The sequence below is a fragment of the Chelonoidis abingdonii genome, chromosome 25 (assembly GCF_003597395.2).
Source record: "Chelonoidis abingdonii isolate Lonesome George chromosome 25, CheloAbing_2.0, whole genome shotgun sequence".
Lineage (NCBI taxonomy): Eukaryota > Metazoa > Chordata > Testudines > Testudinidae > Chelonoidis > Chelonoidis abingdonii.
In genome coordinates this window covers 9,249,408-9,266,459 of record NC_133793.1, presented here as the reverse complement: position 1 = coordinate 9,266,459, position 17,052 = coordinate 9,249,408, and the positions used below count along the sequence as shown (strand labels likewise).

The 17,052-nt window shown below is 44.7% G+C and overlaps 1 protein-coding gene and 1 long non-coding RNA gene across 3 annotated transcripts in view; both read right to left on the bottom strand.

Annotated features, from left to right (window-relative positions):
- The window catches only part of MAN1C1 (mannosidase alpha class 1C member 1), a 92,695-nt gene extending 77,905 nt beyond the window's left edge, over positions 1-14,790 (bottom strand). Inside the window, exons 1-2 of the mRNA XM_032789512.2 lie at positions 14,578-14,790; positions 14,216-14,461 (exon numbers count right to left, since the gene is read on the bottom strand). Coding sequence (XP_032645403.2) covers positions 14,216-14,461; positions 14,578-14,790 — 459 coding nt within the window. The remainder of the gene's footprint in view (positions 1-14,215; positions 14,462-14,577) is intronic.
- A 674-nt stretch (positions 14,791-15,464) lies between these two features.
- LOC142045935 (uncharacterized) lies at positions 15,465-16,639 on the bottom strand. Of its 2 annotated transcripts, none has more exons than XR_012654859.1 (2): positions 16,575-16,639; positions 15,465-15,936 (listed from the first exon to the last, which is right to left on the bottom strand). It is a non-coding gene; the product is annotated as an uncharacterized LOC142045935 (long non-coding RNA). The 2 variants fall into 2 exon arrangements; XR_012654860.1 differs by lacking the exon at positions 16,575-16,639 and adding an exon at positions 16,319-16,443.
- Positions 16,640-17,052: the final 413 nt, after the last annotated feature.

The following is a 17,052-nucleotide window of genomic DNA, read 5'->3' as shown; positions in this document are numbered from 1 at the left end:
CTGAAGGGCCAAAGCTCGAGGCCAGATCTGCGGAGAAGGTTATAGAGCGGCGAAGAGGAAAACTGAAGATGGAGCCCAGAAGAAAGGCAGACTGGTTGAGAGACTTTTAGACATTAGGGTGAGTTTCTGTTGCCTGACAGATCGGATTTAGCTGCTTCTCAACTGGAAGGCTGAGCTGTGCAGAAAGGCAGGTGACCCGCACGAAACTCAGACCCCTGATGCCAAGGGGTGTTCCAGTGGTGAACACGCATCATGACAAGGCCTGATACTAAGTTCTTGAGTTTGGATTCACACGTAAGATAAACCAATTCAACAACAATTCTACCATCATGAACTAGCTGAGGTGAATGTCTACCCTGGACTGTTTCAAATGATCAACTGTATCCTATGTCCTATACAGCTCTAACTGCTAACTGAGGCTGTCCTTTTGTTTAGATGATAGGGGTTTGCACTTCTGCCGCAGAAAGATCCAAATTCTATCCCTCCTGCTGCTGTCATATTCTGACTGGCTGATACACACGATATAGTGAAGCCCCAGGTAGCTCCAGATTTGCTATGAAACCTTAACTTTACAGCACCTTTCAGCTGAGGACCTCAAAGCACTTTAAAACCATTAAACTGAGCTTCACCACCACTCCCCTACTTCTACTGAGACAGGCAAATATCTCCATGCACAAAGAAGAAGACTAGGCGCAGAGGGGTAGTAATACTCAGCACGTATCTTAAAAGAACTTTGCAGATATTTAAACTAAGCCCCACCACATTCATGAGAGAGAGGCAAGTATTCTTCCCACGTTACAAACAGGGAAACAGAAGCATACACTGTTCAGTTGCCCAGTGTCATGTACCAAGTCAGTAACAAAGCCAGAAAAAGAACCCAGGAGTCCTCCTGACTCACCGTCCCCTGCGAGGAAAGCTGAAAAGGAAGAGAACGCATCTCAAAACACAATTAAACTCCTCATTAAATTCCAAACACAACTGGGTTTAACTGTATCAAAAGAAAAAAAAAATCTTTAGATGGGGCATTAAGTCCCACTGGGTCCTGCTGCTTCTATATTAGGAAACATCTCAACAACAGTGGTTGATTTTGCAGTTAAAGTTTCTTAATGAAACAGCAGGTTGCAAAAGGATGACAATGGATTTTTGAGAATGAAACTGAGTCCAGGGCAAACTGTAGAGTGCGTTAATCCTTGAAGAGGGAGAGCTACATTAAGGGTCCCCCTCGCTTACTCCAACTGAAGCTTACGGAGGATTCTATTAGAAGTATATCTCTATCTCAATATAACGCTGTCCTCGGGAGCCAAAAAATCTTAACGTGTTATAGGTGAAACCACGTTATATTGAACTTGCTTTGATCCACTGGAGTGCTGCTTTACTGAGTTATATCCAAATTCATGTTATAGCAGGTTGCGTTATATGGAGGTAGAGGTGTAAAAGTATTTGTGTTCTAGATCTCTCCAGGACAGCAAAAGGAAGAAGGAAACCTTATTTGTTTCAAGCTTCTATAAGTGATCAAGCATACCAGATTCCAGTGCATGACCAACACTGTTTCAGCACAAAAGCAGCAGGGATAAAAGCAATGGTCCTTCCCTTTGCTTATTACCTCTTGCTACTGTTCAGGTACTTGTACTTGCTGTCATAAGGTTTAGAGAACTTTCACAAGAGGCTTTACATATTCCCAATTTGCACAGGCCTGGAAGAAGTGATCCTATTAAACTGGAGGGCTGATTTCTTTCGCAGACTGGTGCTCAAATGGTAATTCAGCCCGCTGCAAAAATTAGGGTCATCTGCTAAGATTAGGCCTAACTAAAGCTTCTGTGATGCAGATGAAGCTGAAGATTTCTTGCCAGACAACATGCAGAATATGAATGACTGGGAGAAGACAAGAGAAACTCAGGACAAGGAGAAATTTCTCTGCCTATTCCTTCATAAAAAAAAAAATTAGAAACCACCAGGGTGATAATTAGTTCTTTGGTTACAGTTACTGAAAGGTTGGATAAGGACCCCTTGCAGCAACCACTACGTTATGAAGACATTATAAAAGAATGTTGATTTTGGTTTTTGTTGCTTGCCAAATGCTGCCTTCGCACCACCACACACAACATACTTATTTAGCACAGAATTTGAACCAAACATGCTGGATTCTCATGGATTTGGGGTCACTCATATGCATTTAGGAAGTGTACAGAAATTATCTCCTCTAACCCCACCAAAAATCCATTTTGCTAAATTGGCCTTAAGGTTGTAAATGCATCTCTATAATATATGGTAAAAATGCTTGAAGAGGCTCTTGTACACACACAAACACGCTGCAAAGTCAACAAAAACCCAGCACACCCGACATCAGAAAGAGCTACTCCCACCAGTGCTCCACTTCACCATTGGGGTGGTTTCAAGGACACCTACGTCAGCTGCAGTTTATAAAGCACTTTCAAATGTACAGAAATTATTTCCCCCTATATCTGCAGAACGGTTCAAATCATTAACCAAACAGCCCAAATTTTATAGAGGACTTTCACTTTTTAAAAACTAATTTTGCTGGCATAGTTGCAAATTAGATGTTTGCAAAATACTGCGGCTCCATAAAATAACCCATTTTACAGCTATTGAGACAGGGTGCAGAAGGGGGCTGCGCATGCCGGGGATCTGAGACAGATTCAAGAGGCAGAGTGCTAAACTTCAGAGACTGCTTTATTATTCAGATTTGTCAAATGCTTTTAACTATGAATTGTTTAGCTTGGTGCTACCCCTTAGCTACTAGTCACTGGTATTCCCACATGCTTTGAATAAAATAAAGAGGGGAAATTACTTACCTTGTAATTGTGCTTTTCTGAAAGCATCCTGCAAGAGTATCACTCCTGGTTATTGTGCCTGAAGCATACGTCGTTCCAGAAATTCCCACAGCTTTAAGATATTTGGCCCTGTGATGTACCTATAGGCTTCCTTAAAGACTGTGACTTAAGAAGACTTCTTGCTTTGCACTTCTTAAGTCTAACTACACACCAAAAATACCAAATGTTCTTTCTCTAATGCAACCAACACCCCAGATGAGCAACAGACAATCACTTAGCGGGTTAGCCCAGAATACTTCACCTCCTCATCAAAGCACATTAAAAATCTAGCAAAGGTAGGTGGTTGAGTATCTTGCAGGATGATTGTTTTTTCAGAAATGCATTATTACAAGGTAAGAAATTTCCCCTTCCCTAAAGACATCTCTGAGGAGTTTCACTGTTAGAAAGAAAGAAGCCCTGGAGATGTCCCGAAGGACAAAGCAGCAGGCTACAAGAAAAGGCAAATGCGGAGGAATTTTTTCTTCCTTTAAAAACAAAAAAAAGGGTAGGGGAAATTATGCCTCCTAAAACTCATCAGGCCTAACTACTTAACACCTGCGTATAAGACACAAAAGAAACAACACAGAGGGAGCAGGAGACTGTGGTCTTCTGCCTCAGCCGCAGAATTCCAGCAGGAACACTCTCAAGGTACTGAACATAAGTGGTGAAGAAGAGACAGAGCACGGCCCTTGGAGCCTCCATGCACAAGTCTGTCATTGAGCCATCCTGAGGCAAGTAAGTAATGTCTGTCTGGCCTCAGACCAGATGAGTCCTGATAGGCCTCTCTAGCTTTAACTAAACCAGATCACAGTAATGTAACATGCAACCAGAGAGCTATGGTCCTCTCACTGCAGTATTGCTTAGGGCATTGCTATTGAATGAAACAAAAAATTGCTGGCTTGGCTGCTTGGTTCAGGAAATTAAGCCCACCGACTGGAATAACCACAGGAGAGTCCTAGTTTATCACAGGGTTTCCAACAGTAAGAGCTGGAGGTACACGGATTAGAACTAGGGCTATAAATTACACAAAGGAGTTCCTTCTTGAACTACAGTTAGGAGGATACTGGATGGAACAGCCCAGGGCCCCCGAAGTACCTGAGACTGTCCTGAAAAGCATGCCCAACAGACTTGTAACTGGCCTACAGGTCACTCAGAGTGTTAACATTCTGCAAAGCTAGGCATGTCCCTCCATGAAACCCATGGAAGCAGGAGACCCAGAATCTTCCTTTACACTGCGTGCTTCTGGTACTAAGAACATGGTCTTAGCCTGTAAACGTAGGAGTTATTATACTGATTGGCCAAATGCTTGATGGTCTATGTTGATCATCTCTTTTGTTTTAGAACTGGGCATCTTAATCTTCCCTTTCCCCATCAGTGGGAAAGAGTTAATTGCTCCTGGCTCTTGGATGGGACCAACAATGGCCTCAAAACACACAGAGGTGCAAGCAGGTGAGATAGTTGAGGGGAAGGAAACAAGGGAAAATACAGGCAACGAGTTGCCTCTCCTCTGCTCCTGCTCTGTATAAGGAGAAGGAGGGAGGGAACATCTGAGGTAAAATCACCTGGCCTCCAGACCAAATTCTGGCGTGTGGGACGAGAAGAACCCAGAACAGCCCACGACTTCTGATCCAGTATGGGCCTGAAACAGTCAGGTGTATCCCGTGTGCTTCAGCCAGATCCTAAATACTTAATATGAGTGATCTGGAGGATGAGCTTTAGTTTAATTATTTCTTGCTGGTTCACCTGCTAGCCCATCTGTTTTTATAGTTTTTGCTTGGAGGCACTGACGGGAGCATTGCTGTCCCCTCCCTTTCAAGAGTTACTTATGATTTGAACTTCTGAAGAGGGGGAAGGAGCAATTCTCAAGCATTAACCAGTCAGCAAGGAGTAATCTGACAGTTTATCACAGGTACTAGTCAGTAACAGATACAAGAAAATGATCCCATAAAGCATACAAGAAAGTTATCCTGCAGCCCTCCCAGAGTCCAGTGTTTGAGTTGTCACTCAAGGAAAGCGTTAAGAAATACTTGGAGCACAGTAACAAATTTATTAGCCAGAGGCTGATAAACTCCTCCAGGAGTTCTCAGTCAACAATAAATCAGAGAAATCGGCTTTCAAATACTGGATCTTTAACAAAAAATAAAGCACATGGAGTGGATATTAGAACAGTGTTAGAATTCAGCTGCCAGAACTAAGGGGACTTGCTTTCATTCAGTCTGACCTCCCATCATGAGAGGTACCAAGGGTTGGCCCTGGCATCATTCCAACACTGCATTAGACAGTCATCACACTACAATGATTAATGAACTTCTGAAAGACGAAAGCTATGAAAAGCAAGTTAGATTACATGGGTAATAAACTAAGGCAAACAAACATAAGGATTCATAGAAATCAGAGACAGAAGCAACCTTTAGGTCAGTGAGTCCATGTCCCTGCCAGTAGAATTGTCTCCCACAATACAATGTCGAATGCTCTTTCTATTCTTGTTTTAAACAACCCAGACAACAGATTCCCAAAAGAAGGGGTGGAAATCTATTTCAAAACTAACTTTTAGTAATTTCTCCCCTAATATTCAGCTTAAAATTTTCCTGTCCTTACATTTTGGAAAACCAGAGAGTAAGGAATGGGAAGAAGAAAAGATCTCTAGGACTTTTCCCTGCATCTTATGGAAGATTTATTGGCGATCAATAAATAACCCTTTCAAAAATATATAGTTTGAACCAATCCACCATAGAGAATGGAAGAATACATATATCAGAGGAGCAACATGCTGGTTACGTGTAATTCCACTCAGCACAGAGGTCTGATGGGTGCATGGTGCAAAGCAACCACGATGTTTAGGAAATGGAGAATCACGTCCTGGTTTCATTGCTGGAGGAAGTCTTTTGGGATGGTTAAGCAGCATCAGAAAAGTTAGCTGGGGATTTGCCTGGGTATAGCTAGCACACCTTAAAATAGCTGTGAAGCGTAAATTTCTATTTTCAGAACTCCAGATGAATTTGTTTCTCAACGCAGGACTGCCAGCACTAAAATTTGAGATGGGGGCTTCTGATGAGGAACTGGAGAATTGAAAACACCCCAGTACTTCTATTGGAGGCTTTTTATTAGCTCGCTGGGCTGACTTACACATGTGGCATTAGGGCAGAAATAGTCTGAGCAGGCACTACCGCATTATAACTGTCTTTTTGTTACTTTCTAAAGTACACAGCTATGCACTTTCTTAACTGGCCAGGGAAATCATGTTAACACAATTATAGCAAGAACGCTGTTTTAAAACACTGCTCTCTAGAAAGATACTAACATGGTTTCAATTCTCAGTACTGACAAGCATTTAGGACCTCATCTGCCCCCAATGGAGTCAATGAGAGTTTTTCATTGACTTCAACTGAAGCAAGACAGGGTACTTAAAAACCTGACATTTCCTACAGAATACCGAAGATAACGTTGTTATAGCAAGTTAGCGTTTGTCCAGCACTCTGAAAATGTAAAGCACGCTCAGTTGTGCTGCTGTAGCATTTTCCACGCCTTCTGCATAAATTATTCTTCACAATGCTCCTATGATTATCCTCATTCTACCATATAACGATCTGAAGAACAGAAAGGTTAAGTGACGCATCCAAGACCAGAGAGTGGAAATGTCAGAGGCAGGATTAGAACTAATGAATTCCTGGCTCCCAGTCAATCTCACATAGAAAAAAACAATTAACTCAAATAAGCAACTAAGAATTATTTTTAGTGGGACTTCTGTTTGCTTTTCTTTTTAATTCCCTTTAGTCCTCTCCACTGACTCAAGTACACAGCTTGGTTACAATGCAAGGGACTCCTTATTTCAGCTTTCAAGATAAATGTATGCAGAGGGAAAGCAGTAAAGTAGTTTTTGGTTTAGAACAGTCTCTAAAAATAATTTGCACTTATAAAGCTCCCCGAGGAACTCAAAGTGCTTTGAAAGCATTAGTTATGCCTCACACTAGCTAAATTAGGTAAGTACAGTAATACCCATTTCCTAGACGGACATACTAAGCTAGAGAAGTTAAGAGTAAAATATTATATTTTTAAAGATTTGATTCTTTATGCAGCTAATGCCACAGGTTGTTCAGGTTAACAATGAAATATTTTTTCAAACTACTTTTCACCATTTCTGCCGTTTACTTCTGCTATGTCTTTCAGGGTGGACAATGAAGATGACGTAGTCCATTTCACTCCTATTTTTAGTAAATTTCACCTTTTGGTTCTGTTATATTAGAACAATATTTGCACTGTTTGGGTTAAAAACTACAAGAGAAATATTTTGGTAGTGTTTACATTCGGCATTTAAAAATAGAAATATCAAGCATAACAGGTTATGTAAAAGTTTATTAAAAGCTTATTTTTACCAAAAAAAAAAAAATCTAAATTTGGGGCCATATTTAATCCAATAATGTCCTTTTATTACTTGCCTAAGCCCACAAAGTGAATCTGTAGCCACAAATGGAACCCAGAGACCAGTGTTCTGTTGTCCTTAACAGGACATGATGCTTGTCTCTAATAAATATGTAAAGGTCTAATAATTAACATTATCCAATCCTCCTCTGTTCCCACTGTGCCTCCTTCCCTGAGTTTGTGTTAGGTCCATCATGCACAATATACCCATTATGTACAGATCAATGATACAACACGCCACGACTGCGCCTTTGGAGCCCTTCCAGAATATTGTATCATACAATAAACTATATAAGCTCAGGCAACAATTATGGGTGCATCCTTCATTTCTTTAATTTAAGAACAAGCTAGTTTTAAGGATGAGATACATATTTAAAATGTAAAGAGTAAGAAAAGTGTTTCCTGTAAACTCTTGCAAAGAAGCAAAATGAACAAACGGAAATAATCTTCCCAGTAAGGGAGCAGATTTAATTGTTGATTACAAGATTAATCAAGAACCTATAAATATTTTGCACAGGGAATGAGTCAAGTTGGATAAGATCCCATGTTCGAGCAAATATTTGTGACATACAATTATTGAGAAGATTTAAGTGATTAAATATATAGTAAAGTGTTACAGATGAGGTGAAGCCATTATCTAACTATACTGCTCCATTCTTCTTGGCTTTGTATTTGAGGCAACCCAATGAGTTTCCATGTGTTTACTGAACTAATTCAGCAATATGTAGGGCTCTGTGCGTAACAGACTTGTATGCATCCTGGACACCTGTTTAACCACGTCCAGAGCTTGTGTTCAGTCATTATCTGTAATCTGTCTGGAGAGGTCCACGCTCTAGCAATTTTGCTTGTGCACAAACAGGGCACTGTCTTTAAGCAGCAGTTTACAAATCGGCTTTACATCAAATGTAGTTGTTTCCTAAAAAGAGCTCTCAGTGTTTGATTTTGTAGCCAAGAGCAGACATTTACTGACAAGTATAATCCCCTGAAATGCAGAAATAACCTTAACTGTAGCAACACTAGTGGGTACTCCTATACCATTAGGATCTTGAAGTATATTATACTGTAGAATGGGTTACAGAGATAAAAACGTTTTCTGTATTCATACATCACATCAATCGGATAAATATTGTTAGTCAATTAACCTTACGCACCAATGGTGCAAATATATGTTTAACACAGTTAACCATACACCATTTGCGCTGAATGAGGAATTCACAGTCTCATCATACACAGGTTAGGGCTAAATTTTGTTTGCACGAATCCACCAGAGACTAGTGAAGCACAAAATATACTGTACGCACCATTTGGGGAATTATCAGTACAGTGCCTTTTGAAAGGTTCAGTAAACAAGGCATGAGAAAAGAGAACACAATATAAAGGAAAATCTCAGAAGGCCTTGACCCAGCTAGAATTCCAGAATACAGCAGGACCCTGTCATAGCAAAGCTATTTTTCCTCTACAGCTGGAATTATGATTTGATCACAATATACTGAAACAGTTTGGAATCTTCATTCTATTTCACTATAAAGAGTTTTACTATAGCAGTTTTCTCTTTAATCAGTTTCCTGTGTACCTCTCTTACAAGGTACTTGACTAATGTTTGACCACCACAAAGGACTAAATTATCTGAGTTCAAGCTAGACAGATGGGTTCAGAAAAGTACATTTCCATCTGGAGTTGCTATTGGCACTATGAAAGCACTAGAACGGACAGTAAGTGGCATTTAGTTTTAGGGCTGCCCTCAGATTTAGGAAGAAGTAATTGCATCACACAGAAGAATATGGAGAGAGAGGGGCTGAGACATTCAGGATTGGCAGAGGAATTGTCTCCAGAACTGATCATGGGATATGGAGCATTTCACTGTCAGGCCAGTTGTAAGCTAAAACCAACAACTGTGAGGAGATCTATGTTACTCAGGTTGGTGGTCTCAGTCCAGTTCTTAGTGGCTCAGTGTACATCAAATACCATCATTACTATTACCAGCCTCACTGGTCATGTCTGCAAAGCCACCAACGACTGCGTGAACATGTGAACTGAACTCTCCTCTCCCACCAGGGGTCAGGGTTGAGGCACTTTTTCAGACAGGACACTTACTGGGCAGCTACCTGTAATGCACCCATTGTATTTTATCCACAAATTGATTACTGGGTAGGATTTTCAAAAGCATCTAAGGGAATTAGGCACTCAACACCACCGACTTTCCATGGAAGTTGAGCATGTAATCTAATGTTTCTAATTCTTGTAAATCAGCTGCTAGAAGTAAACTGCCAAAATAGCTGTTTAAAAATGGATCTACCTTGATAGCTGTCTGCTGTTCAGCCATATGTTATACCTGAAAATGATTACTACAACAACTGAAAATACAGTATTGTAGTGGTGTGACTTGGTGATGGTCTCACTGTTAGTCACAAAGATTAAAAAAATATTTTTAATATAAAAATATTTTTAATATAAAAAAATAATATTGATGGCAAGACTTTGTTTGGAGGAACTGGGGGAAACCATATGGATGGCCTCTTGAAAATAAGAACCTGGATGGGAGAAAACTGTCAAATTAAATACATATTTAGAACTATGTTAAAAAGGACAAACTGAAGGTCAGGTGAGGTAAATGTGAGTGGGAGGGAAAAGAAGGAGTAACTATGATGAAAAGAGCTATAATATAAAGCAAGTACATTTCAATTACTACCAATAAAAACAAACTGAATATATATCAGAGAGGTACACAATTAAGAGCAAGGAACTCCTGGGCTGTGGTCCTGGCTCTGACACATTCCCTCTGCATGCCTTGAAAACTCACGTACAAGGACATTGTCAGGTTAAGATCACATTCTCTTATATGAGGTCAAGACACATTTCCTTACTTAAGTTACTATTAATGCCTTTGTTTATTAAACCTGAAGATGCTGTAGGTTTCCTTTATTTATGCTGCTTGTTTACTGTTTGGATTTTTCACAGCTTTGAGAGAGAAAGCAGGCTAGTCAGTTTCACTTTTGTTTATGGCCAGTTTCTAGTTAGTTATTGGTACCCAGTCTCAAGCCCTAGCACATTGCTGCTTTGGTTGGGTTGAAGACGCATCAGGGTAAAGCTATATCTTTCCCATTGTTCTCAGTCCCCACCAAGTCCCCTCTCAATTTAGACCTGCAGAGCCAATGCAGCAACAGGAGAGCAAGCGGCATTCTATTTTGCCTCATGCATCATCAGCAAAACTGTCAGCTAAACTCAAATTGCAAAACATATATGATGCAAGAGGCAGAGAAACCACACGGCCTGAATTTTCCAGATCTCAGGCTGAATTTTCAGTGATGGCAGCTGGAGAGTTAGGGGAGAGGGAGAATCATTCTGACTTGTAATTGAGGCAACTTGATCTGAAAATTGTTGAGAGAGAATACATATGGAATCCCACAGTGTTGTTTTTACAGTAACTTTCTGACTATAGCCACATTTTGACTTTGAACATTAATCAGTATGTGGCACATGTTAAAAATTAACTATTCCCTGAAACCATGCATGATTGATCAGTTATACAACTAATGTTTTTCAGAGCTCAGTTTAGGAGATGAATTATTCCCGGCTCTTTAGATTTCTTAACCTGTAGCACTGGGAATGCTATGATTTGGTTTTATCGCAATTTTCTCCAAAGGTCAGGACTCCTGTGGTACTCAACTGTCAAAAGTAACACACAGCAGTACATCCTAGGCAATTCTCCAGGTGACACTGACCTTTTACAGTAAAAAGCCTGTGCGATTCAGGTGCTTTCTTTTTGAAGAACGAGATGCGCACTGACTTTGGAATTAAAAAAAGAAATTAGAACCTTTGTAATGTGCGCACTATGCTAAGGTTTACAACTTGGCGTTAATTGGGAAAAAATGCTAGCCAAGTAAGTTCGCTGCAATTACTTCTAATTAGTAACACCAACAGCAGTCTCTCTTGTATTCCAATTTGAGAGTCAAAACATCGGCAAATAAGATACACTGTGCACATGATTCAAATACTGCAAGACAGTGAACTAGATTCACTGCTTGTGTGACTCCTGGATCTGCAAACAGCTTCAGTGCCCCTGCTGCTGCTGCTGCTCAGAGTTTTCCCAAACAGCAGCACAGTTAAAATGAAACCAATGTGGGCAGTTTTACCCTGTGGCCAGCAATACATTTACAGTGGGAAGAGGCTGGAAAGACAAGAGTAGAACACACGCATGCACAATCACCCTCGCAACAGCCGAGAAGCTGGGGACTCACCCAACTGTCAAGAGGCTCTGAGGTGGGGTGAGGAAGGAGACAACTCTAACTGCCAGCAGCCAAAGTGGCCTGAAAGATGACCAGATTTCAATGTAGATCATGATAATAAAAGCTGAAATAGAAGATGGAGCCCCTGAGCAGAGTTCCAGGAACAGAATGTGGCAGGCCTTTCACTCCTTCCTTCAATGCTAGGAAAGGGAAGGTCCTGGATTTGACTGTGACATCATTGCTAGTCCTTGATGATGTCCCAATTCTCTGTTTCATCTGCCACATGGCCTCTGGTTCACCAGTATCCAAAAAAATTTTCAAGCCCTGTTCATACCCATGTGTTCTGGAGAATGCACCCAATGCACTGTAAGAAGAAGCTAGGAAAAAAAGACTTGAACAACTAGAACAATCTGGAGCAGATTTTAGCAAATTGCGCAGCTTGAAATTCTGGGAGAAAGACGGGTCTGGGACATCATCAAGGACCAGAGATGGTCTCAGTCAAATCCAGGGCCCTGTAGCTAACATATACATCTGAATGTGCAGTAATTTGAACGTTCATCCCTGCAGAATGCCACCGCTCTCACCACTCACCTATACCCCACATTTCCACGAAATGTACAAATGAAATGTATTTTGACAACCTAAATGCCGTGTCATGACTTTGCTGGCTTCCGCTTTACCATTTATTACCCTTTCTCCTTTCCTTTTTATATATAATTTTTTTTCTTCGTCCTTCTGCATTTCCTTCCTTGTGTCTCTTCTATTGAAAATTAAAAAAACCTTTTCTTAACAAGTCAGTGCAACATCCCCTTCCTGTTTTGTATAGTCACTTTTGTCTTCTAGCTCCATTTTTGGACAGAGGGGGGAAAAATGAGTTCAAGCACTTTTCATGATTAAGCACCCTGCTGTTCAAAGTATCCTTGGGCATGAAACTTGCATTTACGAATTCTGACCCCATGAAAACCTAACTTTGCCATTGCGCACTAATTATGAATACATTCTAAGCACTCAGGCCTGAATATGTTCAGGCTGCTAAATATTAATCCTGTATTAAAAATTAAACACAGATAAATGGTCTACTGCCACATTTTATTATTTTAAAAACAACTGATGTTAGCTTTGCATGCGTGCATCATGTTGTCCTAGAGTACTTTGGCATTGGGAGCCCACAAGGTACCAAAATATACAAGAATCCTTACCTCAAAGTGTATGAGAGAGCAAGGTGCTGGGATATTTTGATACCCTGCTGGCTAACAACAGTGCAGCAGGCAGGCAGAGTGAAAGGATGGTTCAATCATGCCTAGGATCATAAAGAAACCTAGCACCCCTGGGTGTGTTGTGTCTGGCTGCCTGGCAGAGAAGTTGGAATTTTACCAGTACTGCAGCCTTTGTTTTGAGGACAGCACTCTCAGAACCAAAAGGAGAGCTTAAAAAAAAAAAAAAAGTATATTTTTAAAACGTAGGTTGTATCAAGGGCTTGTCAACCTTGATATTATCCCATTATCCTTTCATTTCCCTCTCTGTTCAACTTGGGGCTGTTTAAGTACCTGCTAAATGCCTACAGCTTTACTAAGGAACAAAACCAGGAAATTAATACTCTGCATCATTAAATCTGTGTGTTTTATTTATTGGCATTTTTGATCTACTAAGATTTGCTCCAAGTTTATCAGTCGCGGCAAAAGACGGGATACATTCAATCTAGTATTACATTGATTTCATAGCCCTTGGTTAACTAGGTCACAGATTACACTGCAGTGTTTGCAAGGCAGCCAGGCTTTATGCACAAACTGTAGGCATTAAGCCAAATTCTACCCTCGGTTATACCAGGGTAACCCCGCTGATATCACCAGAACTGTATGGGGCTAACTCAAGGCCAGAATTTGGTCCTTTGTTTCCAGGTAAAAAGTCCTGATCCCTGCTTCCCTAAGCTAGATGCCAGAGTGATTTACAGATGCAGAGGACCTAGAAATGGGCAGGATAGAAAGACCTGGTAGGTCACAGCCAGTCCATCCCGCAGGCTAGTGTAAGTTTGATAATTATTTTCTAATGCTTTATCCACTCCACGTTTTAAATATCTTAAGTGACCAGGTTTCCACTATTTCCCAGGGGTAAGACCATTCCACAATGTTATAATACACCCCACGGTTAGGAAGTTTTTTCCAAACAGCCAACCTGAAATTTCCCTTTGTATTATTTCATCTCATAGCTCCTGGTCAGACCTATTGGGCTACCCGAACGCATTTCCTCTGTTGAGTGTATAGAAATGCAGAGACATGTGCCTTGTGTCACATTATAAGTAACACACACCTTCGGGGGCACGGTAAAAAGACACCACCCCATTGAAAGGGGCATTGTGAGAGTCTGCACTAACCTTAGGGATTGGGAGAGACGTATAGAGGTGGCAGGGCTGGGGGTGGAAAAGCCAGGAGCCCTGGGTGATAAAGGGAGCATGCAGAGAGGCTAGGGAGGGCTAGGATAACACAAACAATAACTGAAAGGAGACGGGGACGCTTGCAAAGGGCTGGTGGGATAATGGAGCAGAGACATGGAAGGGGTCAGTGAGGGGACACGGGGGTGGAAGAGGACCACCTAGGGAAACGCAGCACCGGGGTAGGAGAACTGGGGGCTCAGGGGAGGGATGAGGGAGTGACTGACCAGTGATGGAGACTGGCAGGAGGGGAAGGAGGAGAGAGGAGCCGAACAAGCATGAGACGAGAAGCAGCCGCGGAGCCTTTTTACCTCTTTGATCTTCAGCCTGCGGGCGCGGGTCTCGGGCTCCTCGCCGCCGCGTCTCCCCAGCACCGGGTGGCGAAGGCGGCTGCGGAATTTGTCGTAGTCGAAGCGGAACGGGGCTCGGGTCTGTCGGGGAGCGGCGGGCGCCGAGTCCGTCCCCGCCTCGGCGCCCCCTTCCCCGAGCTGCACCTGCTGCCTGCTGCCCCCGGCGGAGGTGTGGGCCGGGGGGGCGGCCCTATGTCCGGGCGCGTGCTGGCGTTGAGCTTGTTCTGTGTATGGCGCGGGGTGGGCGTGCGGAGCTTGGCATGCGGGGCGTCGGTCGGCGTGGCGTGGGGTGTGGGTGGGGTGCTGCGTGTGGGTTCAGGTACGGAGTCTCGGGGCGTGCGTGCTGGCGGCGTGGGCAGGTGAAGATCTGCTGCTTTGAAGTCGTGTCGAGGAGTGCCGGTGGAGCAGGATAAGAGGGCTCCCGAAGCATAGGAGTTGGTGACAGTGGTTGCTCGAGAGAAATAAAAGAGGAACTTCTGCGGCAGCCGCAGCCCCAGCGCCGCCGGCCAGCCCGGCAGCTTCCGCAGCAGCAGCATGGGCACGGCCGGCGGGGCACCAGCTCGGGCCGGAGGCGCTGCAGGCACCGGGGGTGCCCGGCAAAGACAGGAGAGGCGCCCCAGATGGGGGGGTCCAGCGGAGTCAGTGCAGAGGGCTGGGCACCGGCCCCTGCGCTGCCCGGGGGCTCCCCACTCTCCCGGGCCGGCAGCGAGGCGGGCTGACACGTGGATCGCTCAGGGCAGAGGCAGAGGGGAGCTGCTCGGGGGCAAGGGGAGCTTCACACGCCCACCGCCGGGGCTCTGTCACCAGGCTCCAGGGGCTGGGAACGGCGCCTGGAGGGGAGCGGAGTTGGCAGGCTGGGATGCTCGGCCGCGGCCGTCCCCGTCCCTTCCCCGCGCACAGGCGTCTGCAGGGCGCTGGGCAGCGAGTCAGAGTCGCCCGTTCTGGCATGAAGGTGCCGGCAAATCCATCGCTCTGGACCGCTGCGGAGTCCGGGGATGGGGTGAGCTCCCCGGCCGCGCTCTGCGCCTATCCCAGGCCGGGGGCCGGTTGCAGGCTGGCTCCGGGACTAGACAGGAGTCCGGAGAGGTACGATCCCTGCTCGGTAGACGAAGGGGGATTCACGCTGCAGCATTTCCGCAGGGGAGGACCCGCGGCTCGTTCAACACGAGGCAATGCTGTTGCATGCAGGACGCTCCTTGCCTTTGTCCCAGAGCGCGTCTTCAGCCCCCCTGGCAGCCGCCTCACGTCTCCCGGCTCCCATTTAGCTCCTTTCCCCTCAAGTCTCTCTTTTGTGAGCAGCTCCCTGGCCCTGCGCCACCTCCCTGGATCCTCGACCTTTCACATCCTCCTGGGCTCTTCTGGTAGCCGGAAAACCCCCTTCAAGGAGGGCGGTGAAGGCTCCACAGCCTGAGGAGCAACCGAGACAAAACACAGGAAGAACAGTACCCAAGAGCAAGCAAACGAGGAGGGGCTGCTCCCTTCCTCCCCTGCTAAGCCTTGTGCTCAGGCGATGGGCTCCGGGCTGCAGACCGTCCAGTCCGCACCAGTCTTTCCACACAATAAGTTTCCTCGCGAAACCAGAGCTCTTGCTCCTTCTAAAACTATCCTAGTTAATTTCCACTTGCTGGTAAAGTTCATCCTCAGTGGGGTTCCCCCCTTTTCAGTCGTTTTTCTTTTCTGCCCTAGAGAGAAGAGAGATGCACAACTTTCAGCTCGGTGCAAGCCACGCGACCGTTAACAGAGCAGCCCAGTAGCTGTGTCTGTAGCTATGAAATGCAATTCCTCAAATACAATCCCCTTGGTGCAATTCAGTTCAGCGCTCCGAGCCCATTTCCTCAACCCCTCTGAACGATCCCGGACATGGGGGTCCTCAAACCTCTCAGCAATCGCAGTCTCCTCTCAGAACTCACTATTACCTGGGCTAGGGTGGCCAGATGTCTTGATTTTATAGGGACAGTCCCAATATCTGGGGCTTTTTTTTATATGGGTTCCTATTACCCCCCCCCCCACACACACACACACTCCTGTCCAGATTTTTCACATTTGCTATCTGGTCATCCCTACCCTGGGCCAATAGAAGCGCAGGGTGTTTATACACTTTGCTGCTCCCAATGCACTTAAATTAAGAGGAAAAAGGATCGCTGGCAGCTGCATTCTCCAGGGGAGGCAGCCCTCTTCACCCCCCTTCTCTGTCCATCAAACAACCAGAGGTTCAATGCAATTGCATTTTATTAGCTCAATGCATCGACACCCCACATCCCCTTCTTCCAACCCCCCCGCCCCTGCTGCCAGGCTGCAGCCGATCCCCCAACACACACACCCCGACTGCAGCCGCTGCTGCCTCCACCACGGCTCCGCGGTCACTGCGACAGCTCTCGACTTGGCCCCGCCCATCGCAGGACGCGCCCCCTAAACAGGCCACGCCCCGCAAACCCTCCTTCCTCGGGCCACGCCCCCTCGCCTCAACGGTCGCCGCGGCACCCCAACCGTCACTACAGGAGTAGGCGGAGGTGTCATAAGCCAATCGCAGCCAACCGTTATACGCACGGCGATGACTAGCTCCGCCCCTTATCTCCTCCCTCATTTGTCATTGGGTCTTTGGTTGAGTCTGCCCTATCTATTGGCTACTCTATGCATCGCCTAGGCGGGTAGCACCTCCCACTTGTTTACCACAGAGCCCGGCTTCAGCTGGGGGAGAGGCTGTTGCTCCAGCAAGCATTCCATTGGCTGTTAAAATGCCCCAGCTCCATTGTGATTGGCTGAGAAGCCTCAGCTACTTTAAATGGAGTGAACTGAGG